The following is a 23,615-nucleotide window of genomic DNA, read 5'->3' on the forward strand; positions in this document are numbered from 1 at the left end:
ACTTAGTATTCATAAAATCAGGCTTTTTATTCAACATAATTAATTATCTAATTAAAATAAACCCATTTTCATAATTTATGATAATTTTATTGGCTTTTATTAAATAATTATTTCAAATTATTAATGTGGTGTCAATATCTGCCGTAAGATGGCAGTGCAAAGAGGTGTGCCGAGCAAGTGAAAAACAGAAAGGTGGCCTGAAAAAGAAGACAGGTACGTCCCGCATTCCTTTCTACTCCGACGTTGTCATACACAGGACTGCACAAATCACCTCCGTGTCTAATCTCGTTAGCACTCCCTCCACCCCACCTTTTTTTTTTTCCTTCTTGTCTGGCTTGTTCCTTTCTTCCCTCCCAACTAACTGCGCTTTTCGTGCAAGCCCATCTAAGCGTGTATCGTCCTCCAAACTTCCTGACACCGTACAACAGTCGCTTCGAAGTCATAAGAGAACGCACCCACTCAGCAATTTTTTTGCTTTTATTCTATTTTTTTTTTTCTGCCTGAAGCAAAAGTTATTGCACGACGATCAGAAAACTTCAGGCTTTTCTTCCCACTTGGTGGCCATTCATGTAAGAAAAACGGCCAGAATATTCCTCCCTTCTAAGAAGCTCTGTCTCTCTTCTATCAGCTTTCCATACAGGAAGTCCATCATGGTATGTATTTAACGTCCATATAATCCGGCCTTGCGACAACAGCAAATAAATCGATTTCAATTTTCAAAGTACATATACAGCATTATGTATGGCAGGAAGGAGAGACACAAAAGAGGATTTTCGACGCAAAGGGAAATGTGTCCACGATAGATTAGACGGCTATTGAATGATCTAGAGGCGACGATTCTGAATGCTGCTGGTGCCCTTGTTTAATGCTGTTGCTACTGTTGGGAGCCTGAGGTGGGCCGCCATTCCTGCTGGCTTTCGGCCGGTGAACGATGCCAGTGCGGCCAATATCTGACAGCGTCGATTCCGATGTCGCGAATGGATTAGCCGTCCAACCAGCTGACGAGACGGTCATCTGATCCTCGGGATTATACTGCAGACCGCTCCATAGATTGGACTGATCCACTAGTCTCAGTAGAGGCACAGACTTTTTCGGCACTGGATGACTTGCATCATTTTTTTGTTTTAGAGATTGTTTTATTATTATTTTTTTAAGATTGTTGGATTTTTGACATAATGATGAGTTTATACCTAGGTCTTTGATGTTGTTTGTCCTGCAATCCACCACGTTGCGATAGCTCTCCGGTAATTGGCGAGAATTCCGTGGAAGACGAGTAATATGAAGCCTCTTTGGTGATGGCGCCTGTTTATTTGATTTTTGTCACGAGATGGTTATCTTTTGGCCGATCATACACGCTTGTCAGAGACGATATCATGATGAAAGAGTTTTACTGAAGCGTTTATTGAGCGTTGACTTTGAAGCGTAGTCTTTGAGGCCCGGTCCGTTCGTGATGAAGCTACTGTTCATTCCTTGGCGAGGAGGCCTACCCAGTTGTCCGCGATCGTGGGCGTAATCCGGCGGTATAGGTAAACTTTCCAAATCCCTTTGTTTTTTATTTGTTGGCGGGTTCCCGTGAGAATGATTCGAAAAGGAGGGGAAAAAAAGCCATTAAAAATCAAATGAAAATCACATGGTTCTGTAAATTAATAGACCGCCGTTACGAGTCAGAAACGGTTGGTGAGCCTTGAAAGTGTCGCTCGATTTCGATAGTGCTCAACTCCGACCAGGTGGGAGGCGGCCTCAGGGGTAATTTTATATGAGTTCCAATGCCGCCATGATGACCGTACTTGTTTAGACGTGTGAAGTCCTGCGGTTTACCAACAGCGGAGAACAAACAGGTAAGGAACCGTGTGATAAAAACGGCTGGAAATAATTTCAACCGAAACGTTTCAAATAAATACTCACGGGGGGATTGTCCAGCATTTTAACAGGAGAACGTGGATGATGATCTCGATGCAATTCGAAAGTTGCGTACGGATAAATGTCGTCGTGTTGATCTCCAGAATAACCTGTTTTCAACATTTTCGATCAACATAATCGAATGTACAGAGTCTGTCTCTTAATGGACATTTTATCGGTCATACTTTGAAGTTCGTAGGTGGAACTCCGTTTGGAGCTGTTGCGATCCGCCGGTGTTGATCCGGACTTGTGGCTCTTGTTCCACGTGTTATTGGCGTTATTCATCCCTTCGGCTAGAGTAGATTCTGATGGCAAAGCCGAAGCAACAAGCCGCCTACTTTCACTTCGTGCTGTAAATAATTCAATCGAAATAACCCCATTTTAGCGTACATAGTTGAATTTGCATATGTGAAACGCTTACTTTTGTACAAGCACGAGCAAGCCACAACCAAACCCAGAAGCGAAGCTGTTCCCACCGCACTAAAACGTTTAATTCAATTTTTATCAAAATTTTGAGGGAAAAAAATAATGAAATTAAATACCTGACGGCACCGATGAGCCACCACGGTAGAATGACGTGACCGCTATCCATCGAATTGTTGCTACTAGTGGGCGGTAAAAGCTGGCGTCCGGCCCGGTTGATGCGATCGGGGGTCGGTGCAATGCCCATGTGATCTAATGTGACTAAGTCATATTCCACCGTCACGATTCCGGCGCTAGTTTTAGCCCGCACTTTCAGATGATACGCCGTTGATGGCTGAACGTCTTCGATAAAGATGACGGACAGATTTTGAATGTCGTCCGACACTGTTGTCCAGTACGCTTCTCCATCCATTTTGAAATCAACTCCGAACGAGCGTATCGGACATCCGCGTTCTTGCCAACCGTTTAAAAAGACGGTAATATGCGAGGAATTGGCACTTAGCGCAGCAGATGTCGAAGATGGGACTAGAGGCGCATCTCCTTTAGTCCTCGCCGTCATTGAATTGCTAGGACCACTTGTTCCGACAGCGTTATGACTCGTCACGTAAATCTGGTACCGCGTTCCGCACCGCAAATTCTGTTTTCCAAAACAAAAAAATTAATTCTTCAATTGCGAAAAAAAAGGAATTGCAAACGAATGTATTTCTTTTACGTCGAGCTGAGTGGATGTTGCTAATCTATCTAGTTCACGTTCCTCCCAATCTCCGCCTTCAGCGAGTCGCCAATGAAGCAAGAATCCGCGCACAGGACTTCCGCCATCATCTTCCACTTTCCACTGCATTTGAATTTGTTGCGCATTTGTTTGAAACACGTGAAGCACCGGAGGAGCCGGCGGAACTGGACGCAATAAAATAGCAAAAATTTTACGATACACATTTTCTAATCATTTATTTAAATATTAGGATTTATTACCTAGAACAATTAGTTGATACGTGATGGAATCGATGACGAATCCGGTTGTGACCGAACAGGTGTAATTGCCCGCATCGCTTCTCTTCAAGTCCGTTAAACTCGTGTAACCGTTGGTCTTGTTTTTACCGGTGAACTCCTTCTGATCGTCCGTTGATTTGTGTTCCATCAATTTCCCGTTGTACGTCCAGTTTAACTGGACAGGATTGCCAACAACGTGACAGGGCAGATCGATACTAGATCTCCATAGCTGGACCACACGACGTCCAAATGAGCAAACGGCCAAATTGTTGGCTTCAAAAAAATTCAAATTCAAATTAATTAAACATACTTTATAGTAATCCCATCTAGTTTGCATTTACCTTTGTAATTGGGTGAAAAACGGATGATTTTTGATTTATCTCCAATGCCGGCCCTGTTGGTGGCCGTCACCCAGATCTCGAAGAAAGCCGGTTGGGTCGAAGACGTGTGCAACGCATCCACCTGGTAGTAAGTCTGCGATCCGGGCACAGTGTGGCGCTGGACGTTTGAGTTGGACGTTCCGTGGCCACCAGCTCTGCTCCACCACGAAAATCCCCAAATAGAAAGAATCAAAAACGTTTCTTTAAAAGCAATGATGAACGCAGTGGCGTGCGGATGTTAAATGACGGGGCACAGACTAACTGGAAATTAACCCCGAAACAGGAATCCGAGCGAAAGGAATGCTTAATTTCCGGAATATCCAATAAGTCCCAGTGTCACTTGGAGCATTTGCCCAATGGAGGGGAATACACTCTATCACGCAATTGAATTCACACGGTATGCGTCTCTTGCCCGCCATCGACAACGAACCTTGGCCAAGAACAGGGAGTCGGATAACGTTAAATCAATGCCTGTGCACTTGTTCGTCTTCCCCCCTAGTGACCACACGTATTCACTGTCTAGTGTACATACAAGCAACTAGATACTTCACCGTCTCTTTTCTTTTCTTTTAAATGGTACTATGCGGATTGAATCCCTTCATTAGGAAAGCAAATGGCAATGTTGATTAATTAGTAGCGTTCCGTCTCTGTCCGCCCCTGTCAAATTTAGTGCGATTGCTACAGTTGTAATGAAACAAATGAATAATTAAGAATACGGCATATAATTAGGATGCTGACTAGCACTTGTACGCAACATCGCGAGTCATTGACCTAATAAAAAGACGGGAGGATTCCGGAATAGAAAACAATTTTTTTTTTTTTACTTGATGTTCACTGTGTAGTGAAGTATTTGGCCGTTAGTTTGAGCAGGAATTGCCCAGCAAATGTCAGCCGAATTGGTACCGCTACTAAAAGCCTTGACATCCGCCGGAGCTTTCGGCACTGTAAACAACAAAGAAATTTGATTTAAAAAAAAAAAATCTTAAAAACAAAAACAAAAAAAATTTAATTCAAATACCAGCTTCGTCAGTTAAACAAGTAACGGACGCGGAAAATGGTCCAGCACCTATCCGCGTAACGGCTTCAATTCGTATCCGATACGCTGAATGGGCTGATAATCCAGTCAATGTAGCATAGATGCCGTCAACCGTTTTCATTTGCGGTGCGCTTGCGGCGCTGACGACAGCCTCAACCGTTAAAGGTGGAGGTGCCATAATTTCGTAATGCAGACGATAATGCTGGATAATTCCGTTCTGTTCAGAAGCCGGAGGTGCTTGCCATGTCACTTCAATGCTCTGCCACGACGATGTGGAACATCGCAACGATTGCGGACCCGCAGATGGAACTGATCCATTTATTAATCGAAAAAAAGAATCCAACATTAAACGAATAAAAAAGAAAAAAAAGAAGGAAAATTGACTGACCATCTTCGAACGTGACGGCCGACGAAGGTGCGGATAAAGGTCCTTCCCCGTAGCGATTGAATGCCCTAACAACGATCAGAAATTTGGTGGCTTTGCGGAGCTGGCTGAGTGTCAGTTCCAGCTGGCCGTTCGATTGCTGGTCCATCAGCGGCACTGTCGTAAAGTTGTACGACATGGCGCTGAATAGGAGAGAACAAGAAAACCATAGAAAAAATAAAAAGAAAGAAAAGAGTTTGCCTCTCTTTCATTCAGACTGTCATCCAAAGTCGTTGTAACTAACTTGTCCTGGCGAAAGCCCAAATGATAGCCTATCAAGTTGCTATGCCAGCTGTTGCCGTTGATTGCCGTCCACGTCAACCGGATACTCGATGAGGAAACAGGCACTGCACGCAAGTCGGACGGACAAGTTCCCGGAGGTTCGCCGTAAGTTGTTATAACTTGATGTAAAAAAAAAAAAAGAGATAAATAAAAGATCAAGGGAAGCATAAAAACGAACAAAAAAATTTAAATGTAAAATGATGCACATGTTGTATCGTCAAACATTTAATAGCTCGATGGATGGAATAATTTTACCAACAGGGTCGGACGGTGGTCCTCTTCCGGCGCTCGTCTCCGCCTAGATAACAAAAAAAAAAAAAAGGGAGGGGATGTTACCCGAAGAATAAACCCGTTCTTTATTATTGCAAATAATATTGATGATAATCATTACCACTATTCTTGCTTGATATGACGTGGACGGTTGGAGACCTTCCAGGCTGTAATTGGTACTGTAGGCGGACAAGTTGTCCGTCTCTTGCCACGTGCCCCCATCTGAATGTCAATGCAATTCACATTTTCCCGCTCTAAATCGTGTAGCATATGTCAACTTACGTTTGCTCTCTCGATATTGAACGATGTAAGCGATAAGAGGATTATAAGTATTAGCGCTGGATGGAGCTAGCCACGAGAGCGTTACCCGACGACTGGACGTCTCCTTTTTAACAGCGTTCATTTATCTATTCTTTGTTTACTAAATTTTTAAGGATACCTGAACTTGCAGATGGCGAGGCTGTTCAGGTGGTTCTAAATTGAAATGAGTTATTGAGAGAATGTTGGTCGAAAGAAATTTGTTCAAAGGTTTGGCTAACCTAAAACAGTCAGCTGGAAATCCCGTTCTACTTGGCCGTGACTGTTGGACGCAATGCAGATGTAAATGCCCGTCTATTCAAATCGTCCAATTAGCCATTAATTCACATAATCAATGACACGTGAAACATGTTACTAACGTCTTCCACTTGCGTCCCAATAATAGTCAACGTAGAAACTAATCCACTGGGCGGGGCTTCCTTCTCTTGGATTCGTAACCTGACCATAAACAAATGACCATCATCATTATTTGAATCGAATTCAATTTTTTGTTTAAACCATCGCGAAAATTTAAAAAAAAAAAAACCTGTAATTAGATGAAAGAAGCGAAGTTGATGAAGAGCTTCGCCTCCAGGCCAAATGAAGAGGAACGTCACCTTCGACCCGACAATGCAGCGATGCCTGGGCATCTCGTTTGACGGCCAACCTGGACAACGAGTCACGAAATCTCGGTCCAACTAAAAAACACAAATCCATCAACGGGAGAGATATAGAAAAAAATAAAATAAATGTAAATCAACTAAACAACAATTCAAGTCAGGAAATCATCATCATCCAAATTTTGAAAGCCGAACAATTCAAGCGAATTTTGAAAAGACAAAACCGCAACTTCCCCTCATCACGTGCGCGTCATCAAAGTGATGACGAACCTCACATCACTCGTCTGACTGATTCCTGCCTCTGCCCACCACAGCTGCAGCGGCCAGGCACTGTGGCAAGCATATTGCGTTGTGTATGCATAACGAGCTTTCACGGATGCACGAACTCGAATTCGTGAAACACAAAGGCAAGGCCCAGTCTAATTCACCAGACAGACCCGTTATCTTTTGATCTTTATCCTCGAATGCGGGCAGCCAAATTTGTTTTCTTCTTCTTTTTCATTTCAAATTATTTGCAAAAGCGGGGGAGTGCATTTACCGTGAACGGTGATTGAAATTGTGGCTATAAGATCCTGACCGATCCTGTTGACAGCGCGACATGAATATCGACCCTGTAGGCTTTTGCGGGCAGAGCGGATAATGAGCGTCCCGTTCTCCATTACTCTGAGGAAGGCGGGCGACGTTACGGTTAGTTAGCACATGAGAAGCCGTCGTCTCTTGATTCGAAGATGAACTCGAACCCACTTTAAAAATAGTTTTTTTATTTTATTTTAATAATAATTTTGAAATTTCTGGCAACGTAGACAAATTGACTTACGAAACGCCGTGTTAGGTGTCCATGTCCAGGTCACGTTCGGTTTAGGATAGCCATCAGCTTGACAATGAACCGTGAGTGGTTGGCCGGCTAAAACACTGACATCTCTCGGCTCGACGATCCAAAATGGTGGCACTAAAATTAGCAGTTCTGACTGTTATTCAATTTGCGCGATTCACGTCGGAAAATGGGACACGTGGTGATTCGCAGTCAAAATTCCAATATGCAAAGTGGCCATTTACAAGACGATTGCCCATTCTTGCTGATGGTTTTTCCGGCTCTGTTTGCATAAAGGATTGAGCGAAGAAAGAGAGCCCAAGACAAAATTGAAAACGATGAAAGAAAAACGGAGTGAATGGAAAGTGATTGAAAACATGTGCCAGTGTTTCAATCATGTGCTATCGTGCACGGTGTAACATTCTACGAACGGCGCAATTCGTCGTTACAAATATATAAGCATTGCAAATGTAATAGAAATAGAAGAGGAAAAATAAAAATTGGGATGCAGTAGTCAGTTATTATGTGGTTGTGACGATCAAATTCTGTGCTCGTTTCATTCGGTGCAAATTTGTGCTGGAAAAATAGAGAGCCAAAAAAAAATTCTAAATTGATGATGTGTACGTTATACAACCTCGTCCTAATTCGGGAGAAATGAGAGGGTAATTTCCCGCTATATCATTTGAATGTCTGAAGTTTTTATTTATAACAACAAATTCTGTAGCCATTATTGGGGGTAGGTATTTTTGATGAAAAATTGAAATTCGTTTTTAGTATTCGTATTTTTTTAAAAATTATAATTAGAGGGGTTATTTATTCGTCAATGTTGCGGATTGGATTTGAAAATCGGAAAATACCTTGAACGAACAAGCGAGTGCTTTGACGTGCGACGCCTGCGGCGTTGCGTGCCACGCATTCGTACCGTCCCGAGTGGATGGCGCTTAAGTTGGTGAAGGTGAGGGCGCTGGAATCAGCGTCCACTTCGCGGACGTTGACCGCCGGAAGTCCGGCTCCTTCTCCGCTGCCAAACAAAACCGGATATCCGTCTTTCGTCCAGCTGAATTCCAACGGTTTGTCGCCCTGGCTGACTCCGCACAGCAAACGCGTCCGGATTCCTTGTTTCAATATCTGCTCTTCTTCTCGATGACCGAATGCATCCATCCTAGGCGGAACTGCATGCACATACCGGGCAGCTTTGATTTTACACGAAACGCAATCGTCTATTTCATTCTTCCCGCGTTTTACTTTGAACGTTGGCCCTAGCGGACGTATACGGGGCTAATAATGACTAATAGCAAAGTTGCCACGATAAAGACGAGTTTGCTTGGTTCACTTTGCGCTCGCTCTCGATTCGCAGGAGGATAGGTAACTGCCGAGCTCTTTTCTCTTCAGAACTTGAAACTCACTGGCGGAATTTTAAACTTGGCAAAGAACTTTTGCGTTTCGAATTCAAATCTAGATGGCGCCCTAATCGATTCACGAGTTGCCTTTTTTGCTTTTCAAGTGCAAAACAAAAATAGCAAAATTCTACGCCATTAAACACGAAATAAAAAAGCTCAAGATAAACGAAAAATTCCAGCAAAGTGCAGAAAGAAAAGAAAAAAAACACAAATTGTGTAGAATTTTGTTGTGCGATGTGACACGACTAACGATTTTTTGCGTGTTCAAAGTTATCTATATACCCTGGATGAGGACCAATTGAGATTGGTGCTGTCGCGTATGACTGGCTGACGTCGTCGTGATGGCCAGATTGTCAACCGAGCACGTGTAATTGCCGCTGTGAGTCGGCTGGAGCGAGTCGACGCTCAGCAGGTTCGTGTAAGGATCGATCTGAACGGTTTTAACCGCCCCGCTGGCCGAGCTAATCGGACGATCGTTGACTGTCCAGCTAAATGACAGGGGAAGGTCGCCTTTGGTGACGGCGCAAGTCAACGTTAATCGTTCGCCCAGCTTCAGTCCGCTAGGATCCGTCTGCTGGAACGGCGTCATCTTGGGTGCAACTATCCCAACATTTGAACTTAAACGCTTAACTTTTTTTTTATTTAGCTCGTTCGTCTTCTAATTAGCTTTTTTTTTAAATAATTCGTCTGGATTGTTTTTGTAGTGCATTAAACAAAAAAATGATGATTAAAAGAAGAACTTACCGACAACGTCGAGAGTGAAATCACGACGGGCCGTGTGACCCTGTCGGTCGCGGACCGTGCACGTGTAGACGCCTTTATCTCCAGCTTGACTCACCGATTTAATGACGAGAATACCCGTTTGATGATCCAGTGTGTACTTGTTGCCAGATCTCAAAACTTCCTCTCCTACAACAACAACAAAAAAAAAATCAAAGATAAACAAAAGAATTTCATTTGAAAAATGAATTCTAATCTTTTACCTCTGCTCCAGCTGATTTCCATAATTGGATATCCAGCAACCGGACATTTGATGGAGACATCAGCGTCGGCCACTGAAGTCATTTTGGGCATATTGCGGATGTACGGAAGTCCGTAAATGTTGAGCCGCGAAGAATGCGATGCTTCACCGGCCGGGTTCTTCGCTACGCACGTATACTCACCACCGTCTTCTACTTGAGCGCTGCTGATGTTCAGATGGCCAGTGGTCTCCCCTCCGGCCGACACTATTTGACTCTGCGATATCCTACACGACACGATCGACCCATCAATCAAAATTTTAGAAAAACAAACAAATTGCAAGAAACAAGTCCACCTGGCGCTATGAATGAGCTGTTGTTGTTGTTGCTGGAACGATAGAGGTTGCTTATCCAGCAACCACGTTATGTCCGGTGGTGGATTACCGATGGCCGTACATCGTAGAGTTACAAACGGACCCGGAACGAGCGTCTGTTCGTTGAACGTGTGAACCATTTGCGGCGCCGCTTCTAAAATCCGATGGCTCAAAATGATCGATCCGGCCCTGGGAATAGGAGTAATATTGCGTAACGTACCTCCGAGCAAGAGACGGACAGATGACTGGGCTGACTCTTTGTCCGTGTAGACAAAACACTGGTAAATGCCTTCGTCGGCTCGTTGGAAATTGCTGATCCGCAATGACCAGATTTGCTCCTGTTGTCCGGATGTGGAAGCTCTAGAGATCAAGACGGCCGATTGCTGATATTTGGAACTGCTGCTCGGATTGGTGTCGGCCACCACGGTCGACGTGGTGACGATTAGCCCGTCCTTCAAGCCATTTGATGATGGGACGGACGGTCGACGAATGTCCGGCTAATCCGTTCGTGTTCCGATAATGATGATTCTGCAGATCCAGCTGGAAGGAGCATTCGATTTGGGCCGTCTGACCCTGATTAATCCGCAAAACGGCCTTGTCAGGTCGAAGCTTTGCTTTCAAAGGTTCCACCACCTCAAGACGGACATCGTAAGGTAAACTCTGGTCCGACGCTATTGGCCGCCGTGCAACGATAAGTCGCCTCGTCTTCCGGCTGGACATTCTCCAGCACCAAAACACCGAAACTAGCCGTCGATTCTTCCATCGGAGTAGGCGGCCCATCGCTTTCCAATCGATACCATCTAATAACCCGAAAAACATATTTTTTTTTCAAAAAAGGCGGGAAATTTGAAAATAAAATAAAATAAATTCCGATTTAAAATTCAAAAAAAAAAAACGCCGGTTTTGTCCGCTAGACGATCATGCAATCAACATTGATTCCATAAACAATTCTAGAGGGAATCTCTTCCCTCCTGGACTTGTCTGATTAAGCTCGTCGCGCAGACGAGCTTGACGAGGACGCTAGCCAATCAAAGTCAAGGATGGAAGAAGCACAGGACTCAGCGATATATATATTACGCGCCCCGTCCAACTATAGTTTGGCTAGTGGCTTGCCATAGGAAAAGAGATGGGAGGCAAAAGTCTAACGATGCATTCTGCATCGTGCCGTGTATGGATGAACACATTCACCAGCTCCGTGTTTTATCGATTAGTTTCGGGGCTTTATGCGGGTTGGAAAAGGAGAAGCGCTTTACTAGCGAAAGAGAGACTCTTTTTTTTTTAAGGATTTTTCACTGGGATTTGTTACGATCATAGGGTCGTCAGCGAGGACCATACGCGCAAAAAGAAAAAAAAATATCAGAGAAGGAGAGACGGACTTGGAAGTTTTTACGAGGAAGAAAAGAACGGACGGTTTCTTAGATCTTTCGCTTTTTCGACTTTGACTAACTTGTGTTCTAAGATTTGTCTCTTTTATTTTTCTGGTCGAAATCGTCGAAGCCATCGGGGGGAAAAAAAAGGGGTGGATAGACATTTGATAAAGCATAGACGCAATTATTCATGAGAAGACATCAAAGGATGGAGAGATCCTTGACGTAGCAAAAGGTCGTCAATGTAAGACAAATCGTTGTCCCAATCAAGCTACATCGACATTTATATACGTACGCTACGACTTGAAGTAGCAAATCTAATGAGATTTTAAGATTTCAAATTATAAAATAAAAAAACTGGTTGGAATTTATTCACCTGATTTCTGGAATGGGATAGCCTTGAGCTACGCACGGAATGGCAATGTTCTCGTTCAATGTCACTTGAATGCTAGACGTTTTGACGTTCACTGTCGGCCCGACAACACTCGAAGGTTCTATATTTTTTTTTTAATTTGATTAAAAAGAGAAAATTTAATGGCGCGAAATTTGAATTTACATATTTCAAATATAAAAATCATTTACCGGATACGGCGATGGTGGCCGTGTTGGCACTAAGCTGTTGATGGAAGCCTGCTGCGTGCAATCTATGCTGCGTCCGGCACCGATAAGCGGCCCGGATGTCACTTTTGTCGACACCGTACAGATAGAGGTCGCCCGACCCAGGCAACATATGGTGTTTTCCATCTAGAATATAATCCCCCCCATAACACATCCACGAACAAAACCAGACAAAAACACATGTAGTTATTCTCATCCCAAGCCAAACCCAATTTTTTTATTTTTTTCCTTCATTCACGACAAGAGTATCTTGTCCTTTTCTTTGCCTTTAATGGAAAAGTCTTCATGTCCAGCTGTCTACCCTCAACATCCAAACAATCATAGGCTCTATCCCGTTTTATAACATAGAGATTATCGATCCAATCTAAACGACATGTTCTCTCCCAAGTCAAGATCGTTTATCACGTCTCTAAAATGCGGACCATCTCAGTCAAACTTTCCCTCCCTCTCTCCCTGCGTGTGATGTTCAATAAAGGTTTCTTCCGCCTACGAGAAAAATAAAAAATCGACATTCGTTTTTTTAGGCATTAGCCAGAGATATTAAATGGCGAGGGTATCGTTCATCACACCCAAATTGAACGCCAGACTGATGCTACCTTGTTTTTGATTAACGGACTCGTGTCAAACGTCTGATTGCTATTACATCCGGACCGTCTTGGGGGGGGGTAGAAGGAAAACAAAACTGATTCATCAGTGTGTGTCGGGCTAATCATTTGCCCGCCCACCTTGGCATCTTAGACGTACGATACATCACACACACACAAATGAAAGATGGCGTAATGAACGCATGAAACCTACCGCCTTGGAGAGATGGAAAGATGGTCAGGCCGGTGAATTCTTGAATCCAGGCCGTTACTTTGATATCGTTTTTGATAGCCGGCGGAATGGCGCAACGAAGGACGGCTATTCCGCCTTTCACAGCAGAGCCGGCCACAGCCTGAGTCTCGTACGACTGGACCAACACTAATAATACATTAGTAACAATTACTAAAAAACAATTCATTAGGAAATGAATGCATTTTGTTTTTACCACTTCTGAGCCTCATTTCTCGGCTTAAAATTGTTCCGGCTGGACTACTAGCGCGGCAACGGTAGGCCGTCGAATGAACGTCAGGACGATAAGCTGTGGCTGCGAATGGCGGGAAGATTAATGAAACGTTATGTCCGGCACTATTTGCTAGGCGACGGAGTCCAGCTATTTCGGCTACACTGGTCGTCGAGGAAGAAGTGGACATTTCGGAAGCGGCCATCCACATCACAGTGGGTTGAGGATGTCCAGCAGCGGCACACCAGACGGTCGCCCCCGTTTGATTGGTAAATTCGAGCCAGGCCGGCGGTTCCATAATGAAATGCGGTCCATCAATCGCCAGAGTGTCTGACGTTTCGACTACTCTGGCGGAAGATCCTGTACTCCCCCCTACCCCAAAAAATAAAATAAACAATGAGATCAAGACGGGCCAAAAGTTGCTTACAACATAAAGAAGAGGATTTCATTGATAAGGTAAACACATTGGGCCTGAATGACATTCAATTACCGGTAGAAGAATAGAAAAATAAGGCCCGTCCAGTCATCTACTACGTACACACAATTCCCTGATAATAATAACACAATAAAGAAAGAAAAAAAAAAGCTGGGCTTGCCCGTCTGTCCATGTCTGACGAACACAACTTTTCTATTCCAAACTTTCTCTGCTCTGCTGCTGGCCGACAAACTTTCCGGAAAGGACAACTTTCCGGTTGACTTTTACCAAAGTCTCTCCCCCCCCTGTGTTCTTGTGGCTTTGGCCGGCCCAGACCAGATGGGAAATAAAAGGCCGGACATTGAACGTTTTCGTTCATGTGTCTACAAACACATCGATCGTCTCTGTGTGTGAACCTCATCACAAATGCCTTTGATGTGTCGCCCGTCTCCTACCGGCCGTTACTTATCGTCTGATCCAATGAAATCTCGCTGGCCAGATGAGACGTTTAGAACGGGCCCCCCCCACCCCAAAAAAAAAAAAATAATGATATAAATCCAATCACACTAAACTGCTTGTCAATTATTTGCAGCAGCCGCCACGCAGTTAACGTACCCACCTCTGCCACGTTGCCAACGAAATAAAAATGGAAATGTGTGATCCTTCATTGCATGTGCGTATAATGCCCAGATTTGTCTGATGACGGGCAGCACACAATCAAATCATGCAAAACGGTAATCATTTGAAGCTGACACATATCGCGCGTGACGTTCATCACGACCGACTTAAATCTTTCTTTTGTTACACCAGATCCGCCAAGCCGGCCGTAATTGGGACCGGCCCTTGCACACACACATCATGTCCACACAAAAAAAAAAAAAAGGGGGGGGGCAAAATACAAAAAAAAAAAATGCTAAGCTTAAAGCTCTTAATTCGACGAGCAAGACGCGCATACATAGCAGCTGGTCATCGTGCAAGGGTTTAGCCTACAAAATAGATGTTGTGGCGGATCTTGTCCGGCTTTATCATCATTTCATGAGCTCGTCCATCCTCCTTAAAAAAGAAAACTCCTCCATTCTTCTATGTGCATTTATTCAATAGGTCTCTATCAAGATGGCTGCTTTCGATGGTGGACCCTGAGGCGATAAGCAATTGGTCCTACAGTACGTAAAAAATCGTATTTACGTGAACTACAAGGATTATCGAGCAGACGAAATATTATTATTTTTTAAATCGTTTGGTAACGTAAACTCGTACAGAAAATTTTTCAGACGGGGAAAATTCAAAAAAAAAAGGGAATTGAATTCATTTTGAAATGAATTTTTTATTTTTTAATAAGCTGACCAAGGGATTATGTAGATTGGCTCGTCGGAAAGAGACAGCGTTTGTCAATACCAGTCAATCTATATGTACACACGTTGGGCCGTTGTAAGCAAATGGTAATTTCAAGTGAAATCCGACATTTTCTAAGCAAAAAGAAAGGAGTCGAGCAAACGCAAAGGCGAAAAGGTCAGCGGGATTTCGAGTCTTGGGCATGTTTGGCACAATCCCCATCTACGTCAGTATAGAAGGACCGCACACACGAATAACGATGGGTGCATCAGCAGCACAAAAAAAAAAACGCTATAAATATGTCGCGTTTGGTATTCATGATGGAGCACAGCCGGAGATGGAACTGGCCAGAATGCCCAGTCTCTATAATACTAGATATCTATACACATGGAGATATACATCGAGATCCCCCCCCCCCTCCATCCAATATATGCATGGAAAAGCAATCAATATTTTCGATTTCCAAATATCTTCGTTATTTTGTGTGTGTGTGTGTGTGGCTATCAACCCACGTTTTCGCACGTTCTTCCCGCATGCTGTTTACCCAATCTCTGCGCGTACTCAAATCTTTGCTAATATCAAACAAGGAACAAAGAAGAACGCGCAATAATTGCATTTGACTGGGCTGTGCAACTGGACAAGGAAACACAAAAAATCATTGAACCATGTAAAAAAAAACAACCTCAACCAAAATCGACTTGATGGGGCGTCTAGGATCGATCCTTCTTATTTGTGCCTATTCCGCAGGGTCTATTTCCAACATTTTTTGTGTGTGTGTGCGGTTCAATAACTAAAAAAAAAGGGAAGGAAATTGGCCTCAGTATAACTTTGCGTTCGTCTATGTTTTCTATATTTCGTGGCAATGGACAGCAACGAGATCCTAAAGGAAAGGCATTAGCGTATTGATCGCTTGAGGCAAACCTCTATATGTAGGCTTACACACGTTACGCGTGTACACGTCTTGTCGATCGTGTTGTTCCTCAACATCTCGCGGCCAGTATCGCCCAGCGCCTCACAAAAGAATCGAAGCATAAATTTACACCGGGTTTAAAACCTAGTCGAGTGGAAACTTTCTACTTGAAAAAAATAAATAAATAAATAAAATCGGGAATAGAAAAGAAGCAATTTCAGTGGTGTACGTAATCTTTTCGCAACGCATATCCTGTGCTTGGATGGGGACCTATTTTTCAATTCAGCGTTAAAGTAGGTAGATTTATACATAAACAGCCGTATAGGGACATGGGCTCTACGGTGTATACCCCCCCCACTTGTGTAGCGGAGATGTAATAGCGTTCCACGGACGATTGCACCGTTGAGTCCGAGTGGGAGGGGGGAAATCAAAGAATCGATATTAAGGTACGGAGCCAAATGGTCCGGACACCGAGAAAAAAAAAATGGCGTTTTATATGGGACGCATAAAAGCCAATAATATACAGGGTGGAGAATGAAAAAAGGGGGAGGGGGAATTCGATCGACTGAGACGATGGACGTAGAAATGATCGTGTTGATGGTCAAGACATTGGAAAAAAGGGGTGCGTCTTATTCTGTGCAAAACAGAAATGACGAGGTAGGCCTACACTGAAATCAAGACAGTCTAGAAAATGGATAAGCCAAACAATTTCTTTATGAAAAAAATGTTCCATACTTTGATCCCCCTATTAAAAACGCATAGATTTTTATTAGTTTCTAGTATCGAAACCGCGGCATGCTAGACATCCATCACAATGCGCCACACAAAGTGGTACACAAAGCATTTTGCAATATGCATATGTGGGGTGTAGTCGAAGCCGAGTACAAAGCCCACGAGATAAAACATCCATCATTTATTATTTTTCCTCGTTTTTCTTTGTGTCTCCTTCCTCTTTTCAAAAGTACAGACCAACAAATCCAGGCAGTTAGTAGTTGCTAGGCATGATCAATCGAACCGTTTTTCTTGCTACACACACACACAAGATGTGTATAGCCTTACGTAACCTGACAGCGAAAAATCACGACCAAACACAAAAGGATCAAAAACATTGAAGACAAAAACTAAAATAAAGGAAATGATTTTTCATGCGGGACTCGTGAAAAACAATCCGAACGTTCAATGCTCTGTCCAACTGGTGTGCAGCCCATAAGCAGCTTTTGTCGGCGTTTCGTGACAAGCCAAAATGGGTGCGGCAACCCATCGCGCAGTATAAAAATATCTGTTTGTTTTTTTCAAGTACGTACGCGCTACATTTATGTGTGTAGACAGACGGTAGAAATAATGTTATTGCCACGGGCCTGACTCTCTTATCAGAGCGAAAAAGAGTGACGTGCGGATGTGAAGGCGGATGAGATTTTCGACGCCTAACTCTACCCTCGAGCAAAGAAAATATATATAAGAATCCGTTACGTCAATCGTACACGAGCCTCGTATCTCTTCTCTCTTAAACATACAGACACTTTATAAATAAACGACGATGCCGGTCCGCTCGATCGATCGCCCCTGCCCTTCTTCAAAAAGGAGGAAAGCTGATGCCGACGGAATGAAGCCAATCATCGTCCAGTCACCAAGAAACGTTACGCTCTCTTCCGAATAACGAGTCAAATAAATAAATAATAAACGGAAGGAAAATGTCTGAAATAGGAAACCACAACCACGCGCGTGATTTGAACCAACATCAATTTCAATCAAAGTTGATGACGGCAACACTGTAAACAAACTCAAAAAACAACTTTTCGTCGTGTTTAATTTTCAAACATTTTTTGTTTTTTAAGTTCGCCAACGAAACACAATTTAAATGCGTACAAAGGGGGTCGATGGGTAAACGAGAGCCATTGATCGTTCCGTGAAAGAAATCGGCCATTGATTCACGGCTACATTCTTATCCTCGCCGGTTTTTTCCCATTAGAACGTAACAAAAGAGAGTGATCGTTGATTTCAAACCAGGCGCCCTTCCTACTAGGGAAAACTTGTTATATAAAAAGAAATAATCAGCAACGATCCCTCGAGGTAAGGATTTCCAAAGGTGTTTTAAACAAAGAAAACACAATTTTTAATCGAAAACTTAATCTCTTCAATGGCACAGATGAAATAGCGCTTTGTTTTCGGATTTAGATTCAAGATGGCGACCGAAATGGTTGATTTTTTCCGCCCTAGTCCCACGTGACCTAAATGCATTAGCTCAACATTTCCTCGGATAGTGCGTCAATGTCCCTGCCCTTTCCTTGTAAAATGCATATTTTAAAAGAAAATCGAAAGATATGCAATCTCCGTGAACGCATATCGCACGAAATTGCTTGCCCCAAATGTTAAGAATAATTTCACGATGCTATTTTCTGTTGGCCTAAACACTCACTGCTAAACATGCACAAGAGTCGGCATTTTGGAAGCGGGGAACCCAATCAAGAGGAGTTTCTTTTCAGTAGTTGATGTGAAGGATTTGCCCGTCTACTCTGCTCTTTTTCCACTTCAACTACTTTTTGTTCATCTTGTCCCACTCATAATCCAGCTTAACTAATGCTTTTTTTCCTCCCTCAAATAGAAAACGTGCCTACTAAATCTTTGACGAAAAAAAAGGGGAGGGTGGGCCACTCGAGAAACGAAAAACTTGTTTTCAGTATGTGCTTCCCCATTTTTTTACTATTAACTAAATTGTGTCCGTGATCAAGTGGAAATCATTTTCCATCAGTGGGGGAAAAAAAACTTACGTTTGTAGACGATGAACAGCAATTGAAGGGTGAGAAACAGTCGGTTGATCTCCATTATGTCGATCTGTCGATGGATCAATTATCACGCTCCATCCATCCGGCTATTGCTTTCCGTGGCCACCTAATTCATCGCAAACGAGAAAAACATTTTGATCATTGTGATTATTCATAAATAATGGGTAAGACTAATGTTTTACGGTCTAAAAATGAAGTCTTTACACGTGTCTCGGTTTGATCCGCATGGTCGAGAACAGTCTTTCCGTAACTAACCCTAATCTTGTACTGAACCAGATCAGCAAATGGAACGAAGAAACCTTCAAGGCCATTCGTTCCCCCACCCTACAAAATATTTCGCAGCCTTCCCGCGTGGTTGAAAAACGTTGACAAATTTCACAAATTTCACGAAAAAAATAAAATAAATTCTAACAAAAAATGTCTCTGTTTTCCGATTTTTTTAACTAAAGAAAAATATTCTTTGTTGTTTGAAAATGTCATGAAAACTCTAGAATTTGCCAAGATTTTCACAAGTAAAACTGAAGAGTTACTCGTTAGGTGAGCCACTAGTTTGCCATCCATCACTCCCAAATCTATTTTTCATGCAGTTGCCAAAAATGGTACGCTTTACATCTTGTACACCTACATCATACAAGCTGGGAAAAGTAAAAAAGGCTGCACTTCAGAAGATTAGAACGTGAAATTTTGATAAATCCATTGTATTTTCAGACGCAGCTGATGAATGTAGTTCCACACTTCTTTTGTGTCGTCTGCAGACGAAAGATGGCAAAGAACCCTGGTGCATCCCTTCGTGTAGATTATTTCAAAAATGAGCACCGTATGTTTATTCAACGTGCAGTTATAATAAAATATATGACTCTGGGAGGTCGTTTGCCGACACAGCACCCACAAAGACTTTACTATATGATGACATAACCCTTGTGGGCGGGATTTTCCGTGAAAAACCCGCCCTTCTCTCGTAAAAAAAAAGAAGGAGCTGATACTAAGTGGTTGGGAACATTTTGTGGAAGAAAGGATTTTCCATTCTTACAAACGCGCATATTTCTCGCTGTCTCTCGTCTTCTTTTCAGACCACGAAATCGACGTAAGACGCGGACGGAAAGATAAGAGGCAAAATCTCTTGAGTTGACGTCTCCTCCTACTATCCCAAGCATAAAAAAGAAAGAAAAAATGGTATGCAAACATTAAAGAATCTCAAATCCCTACATCAGAACAGAAAGCTGTCGTACAAGCTTCACATGTGGTGAAGAAACTTGTCATTTTATGATCTTTTTTCTTTTCCCCCCAAACTCCATCAACGAGAGCATGAAGGATTTCGCCTACGTCAAAAAGACATCTACAGAAATCAAAAGTTCCAGGCTAATACTCTGTGTATCTTAAATATGCTAGCCAAAATTAGTTTGAGCGATCCCTTTTCTACTGTTTGAATAAAATATGGAAACAGATCAATCTTTGTTCTTGTTCACAAAAAGTCAAATTGCTTATTCTTTTCTACATGCGAGGGTAGCCTGGATATTTCTTGCACTGGGCAACACTGCAAGTAGGTTCCCTTTCCTGAACATTCAATTGCATCTGAAATTCGATACGGAAATAAAAACAGAACATGATATAATTATCGAAAAGTTTTACGTTCCGTGAGGGAGTATCACACACAACAAACAATTTAAGTATATTTGAACATTATTCCATGTTTTTTTTTTTTGACACGAAATAAATAAATAAAGAACCTGACCAGTTTTCTATTTATGGGGGACCTTTCACAAAAGATTCGTGAATTATGTGATAGTGTTTAGTGCTCCATCAAGTAGTATGCACTCACTGGTTATTACGTATTATACAGAACTACTGGTGGCAACCTAGTTTTGTTTTTACCGCCGAAATTGCCACGGCTTTTCCCTGTGTGTAACCTCCCAGATATTGCCACTTTTACTTTAAAAGTATAGTCCATTTTGGTCAAGTGTAACAAAAGCGGCTGTAATGGAAATAGTTAACTGGAAGATATCAGCCGCACCGATTCGTATTTGTCAAAACTAGGTACCTAGTAATGCCACCAATACACAGAACTAGCAGACACTGTACCATTTTATAAAAATGATTGAAACATTCCAAAGAGTATTGTTACAAACGTAAAAAAGCTCTTCTTAAAGAAAAAAAAACCTTGTTTTATAATAGGAAACAATAGAATTTTCAAATATAAAGATTAAAAAAACAAATAAATATAGGAGACAAGGAATATATGCCAGAGACAGAATCAATGCGGACAGGAATTGAATTGATTGATGCCAAGTCGCTCGATGTCAGACGTTCCTGACATTTCGTATTTCAACACAATCAGCAACAAGAAGAATAGATGAAAAGAAAATGTCAAATAAATACAAAAAAAATTCAAGATAAATATTGAAAAAAAAAAGTCCAGACGTTGGTAGAAGAAAATAAAAAACGGAAGCGAAAAGTCGTCGTAATTGGGTTACACTCAATCGATGATGGCGTCCATAAAAAAAAAGGGACCTGAGACCGAAACATCGCAGACTGCCGTATATTAGATGTGTATAAGGGGAGAAAGAGTTAAAAGGTTCTATCACGTAATTGCATTGCGGATCCAGCAGTCACTACACCCCATCAGCAGCAAACCAGGTCTTCCTCCCCCCCTACCATACCCCGTATTTTTCTTCCTGGATATCCGGCTGGTTGATAATGATTCGGAGACATCATCAACGCCCGTCTACTTCAATCACGGAATGGGGAAATTGGAAAAAAAAAAATAAAATAAATACGGTAAATTGAAACGAACCTTGAGAACACACTTTTAAATTCCGCGGCTACGTATCGATTGAAGCAAAATGACATTTTCCTTATTTTATTAGATCAAATCGTTCAGGTAAAAAAAAAAAGCTAGACGACTAGTAATAGTCGAAACTTCTACTCTTCCTCTGTACAATTGATAAAGAGGGAATTGAAACAGCCAAAGGACGGGTAATATTGAATTGGCACGCTCCCGCAAGCAAGTGGATCTTCTTTTTCTTTCCTCCCATGTTTTCTTATCGTAGAAAAAAAAAATAAAAATCAAATAAAAAGTTAAAAAAAAAAATGTCTCAAACGTGATTGAATTTCTAGTCACGAACTTTTGGTTTTTTTCTTCTATCTGACGGAATAGGAGGCATTTTCTTTTTTCCCGGTAGCGAAGGGAAAAGAGGTTTATTGAAATTTTTCTATCGGCTACTACCAGGCGGCCTAAGAAAATAAGAAAAGAAGCGTGGACCGCGAGAAACACGGTTAAATTGTCCGTGCACGCAAAAGAAGGACATCTCACAAAACATCATTTTCAACTAGATAGAAATGCTACTTTAAAAGAACGATGAAACAGAATTTACCTTTCTTTCGGCTGCAGACCACAGAATTCAACAAAGCACAGCAAACACGCAATCCAAACTTCTTTGTCCTCCCGCTCTTGCTATCGAAAAAGTCTATTGATGGAGCGAGTTTAACCTACGGTCCAGCACGTACCTCTCGGAAATATTTTTGCGTTCTTCCATCCACGAGGGAGACGGATCGTCGACTGCTGGATGCGGATATCTTCTCAGTAGATATCGTACCTCTAAGGGAAGAGAGCGACGCGCCCGCGCGGCGATCCTCTTTCTTCCGCTTCGCATCACGTTCCTGTTCTACTTTGATTCTAACAGAAAAATAATACAATCTCATTCTTTCTTCTTGTAGAAGAATCATTTGTAATTTACCGTTTCTTTTTTGATTTCATCGAAGTGTAAAGAACGACAAAAAAAAAAGGCGTGGCGCTTGACGGTTGATTGGCGTCCGAATTCCGAAAACAATTGGCCAAATCAGCGTCGGCCCGTCCAGAAAGAAAAACTAAAAAGAAATAAACGAAAAATCCACGCATTAGCCACGCCTGCTGGATGGTGGCTGAAATAGATAACAAGAATAAAAAAGGGGAATTCGTGGCTAACGGTAACTGCAAAGGTTGAACAACAATGAAACATGAAGTTTCAGCAAACTGCATGAGCCTATTATTCTACCTCTACCATCCGCCTTACCATAATTATTTCAAATCGTGTTGGATGTCGGGAGGATTTCTTGCTTACCAGGCTGCCCTATGCAATAGAATACAATCATTAACTTTGTAGTGAATAGCATAAGAAAAAAAAAGTTTGCTACTGCCGGAAGCCAAAAAGCTCCAGATCCATTCAATTACGCAGCAACATTAGCTTCATTTTTTTTAAAAAGATTCTTTACTTTAAATGAAAATCACAGTTATTTTCCGCTATCTTTTTCTGAAAATCATATCGACCGTAAAAAAAAATACGATTAATTAGATAGGGTGGGTGTATGCGAAAGGTCGTGGAACACACACAATCGCTGTCACTAACGGGCGGAAACGTGGGGTTTTAGCGAATCAATTTAATGGCGTAACCTTCCGGCTTGTGCTGGTAAACTGGCCTGAAACTTATCTACTTTTAACAGCTCCATATTTCAACAATATTGTCTCCCATATCACAAGACAAATAGGAATCTTGTAAGTACTGCTGTAGTAGTATCTCACAGGTGACAAATTTAGTACATTGCACATCACTGCTGTCCATGAGTACCAAGACTCCACGTACGATGATCCAAACCCAAATGAAGGAGCAGACGATTTGTAAAAAAAAAAAGATTTCCTTTCAATTTCAAGTACAGATGGCGTCCAAAGCCATCTACCGGTTGTTATTGGAAGTATTCGTGCTTTCATCTGGAGATTTTATTCCGCTGACGTAATTCCTATCTTAAGTTTCGGCGATTAAATTTCGGCGATTAAATACGAAACAAATTAAATGCAACTTGCTTTTGTTAACCAATTAAATAAAAAGCATTTACAAAAACAAAAAACTCTTCCACAGTCAAGGATGAAGAGCAAGTTCGACAAGGTTCGATACCAAAATTTAGTGAGCTACCGGAAAAAAGCTGTATAGAACGAGATTACAATTCGAT

The 23,615-nt window shown here is 42.2% G+C and overlaps 1 protein-coding gene and 1 long non-coding RNA gene across 2 annotated transcripts; one reads left to right on the forward strand and one right to left on the reverse strand.

Annotated features, from left to right (window-relative positions):
- Positions 1–218: 218 nt before the first annotated feature.
- Positions 219–1,369, forward strand: LOC123471305. The gene is made up of 2 exons (XR_006645773.1): positions 219–653; positions 749–1,369. It is a non-coding gene; the product is annotated as an uncharacterized LOC123471305 (long non-coding RNA).
- LOC116921732 (Down syndrome cell adhesion molecule-like protein Dscam2) lies at positions 642–23,278 on the reverse strand. The gene is given in 40 exon segments (XM_045172524.1): positions 642–1,105; positions 1,191–1,302; positions 1,392–1,543; positions 1,662–1,807; positions 1,906–2,009; positions 2,085–2,249; positions 2,321–2,379; positions 2,442–2,959; positions 3,035–3,219; positions 3,295–3,585; positions 3,654–3,847; positions 4,517–4,634; positions 4,711–5,037; positions 5,117–5,295; positions 5,397–5,553; positions 5,690–5,732; positions 5,826–5,926; positions 5,987–6,089; positions 6,144–6,178; positions 6,244–6,316; positions 6,382–6,460; positions 6,549–6,699; positions 7,160–7,304; positions 7,306–7,354; positions 7,444–7,570; positions 8,290–8,604; positions 9,577–9,741; positions 9,816–10,078; positions 10,148–10,319; positions 10,386–10,623; positions 10,625–10,828; positions 10,830–10,965; positions 11,909–12,026; positions 12,115–12,276; positions 12,949–13,113; positions 13,181–13,567; positions 18,621–18,741; positions 22,007–22,308; positions 22,370–22,499; positions 22,685–23,278. Coding segments are annotated over 37 exon segments (6,294 nt in total). The 5' UTR covers positions 18,676–18,741; positions 22,007–22,308; positions 22,370–22,499; positions 22,685–23,278; the 3' UTR covers positions 642–804.
- Positions 23,279–23,615: the final 337 nt, after the last annotated feature.

This window comes from Daphnia magna, linkage group LG4 (assembly GCF_020631705.1).
Source record: "Daphnia magna isolate NIES linkage group LG4, ASM2063170v1.1, whole genome shotgun sequence".
Classification (NCBI taxonomy): Eukaryota; Metazoa; Arthropoda; class Branchiopoda; order Diplostraca; family Daphniidae; genus Daphnia; species Daphnia magna.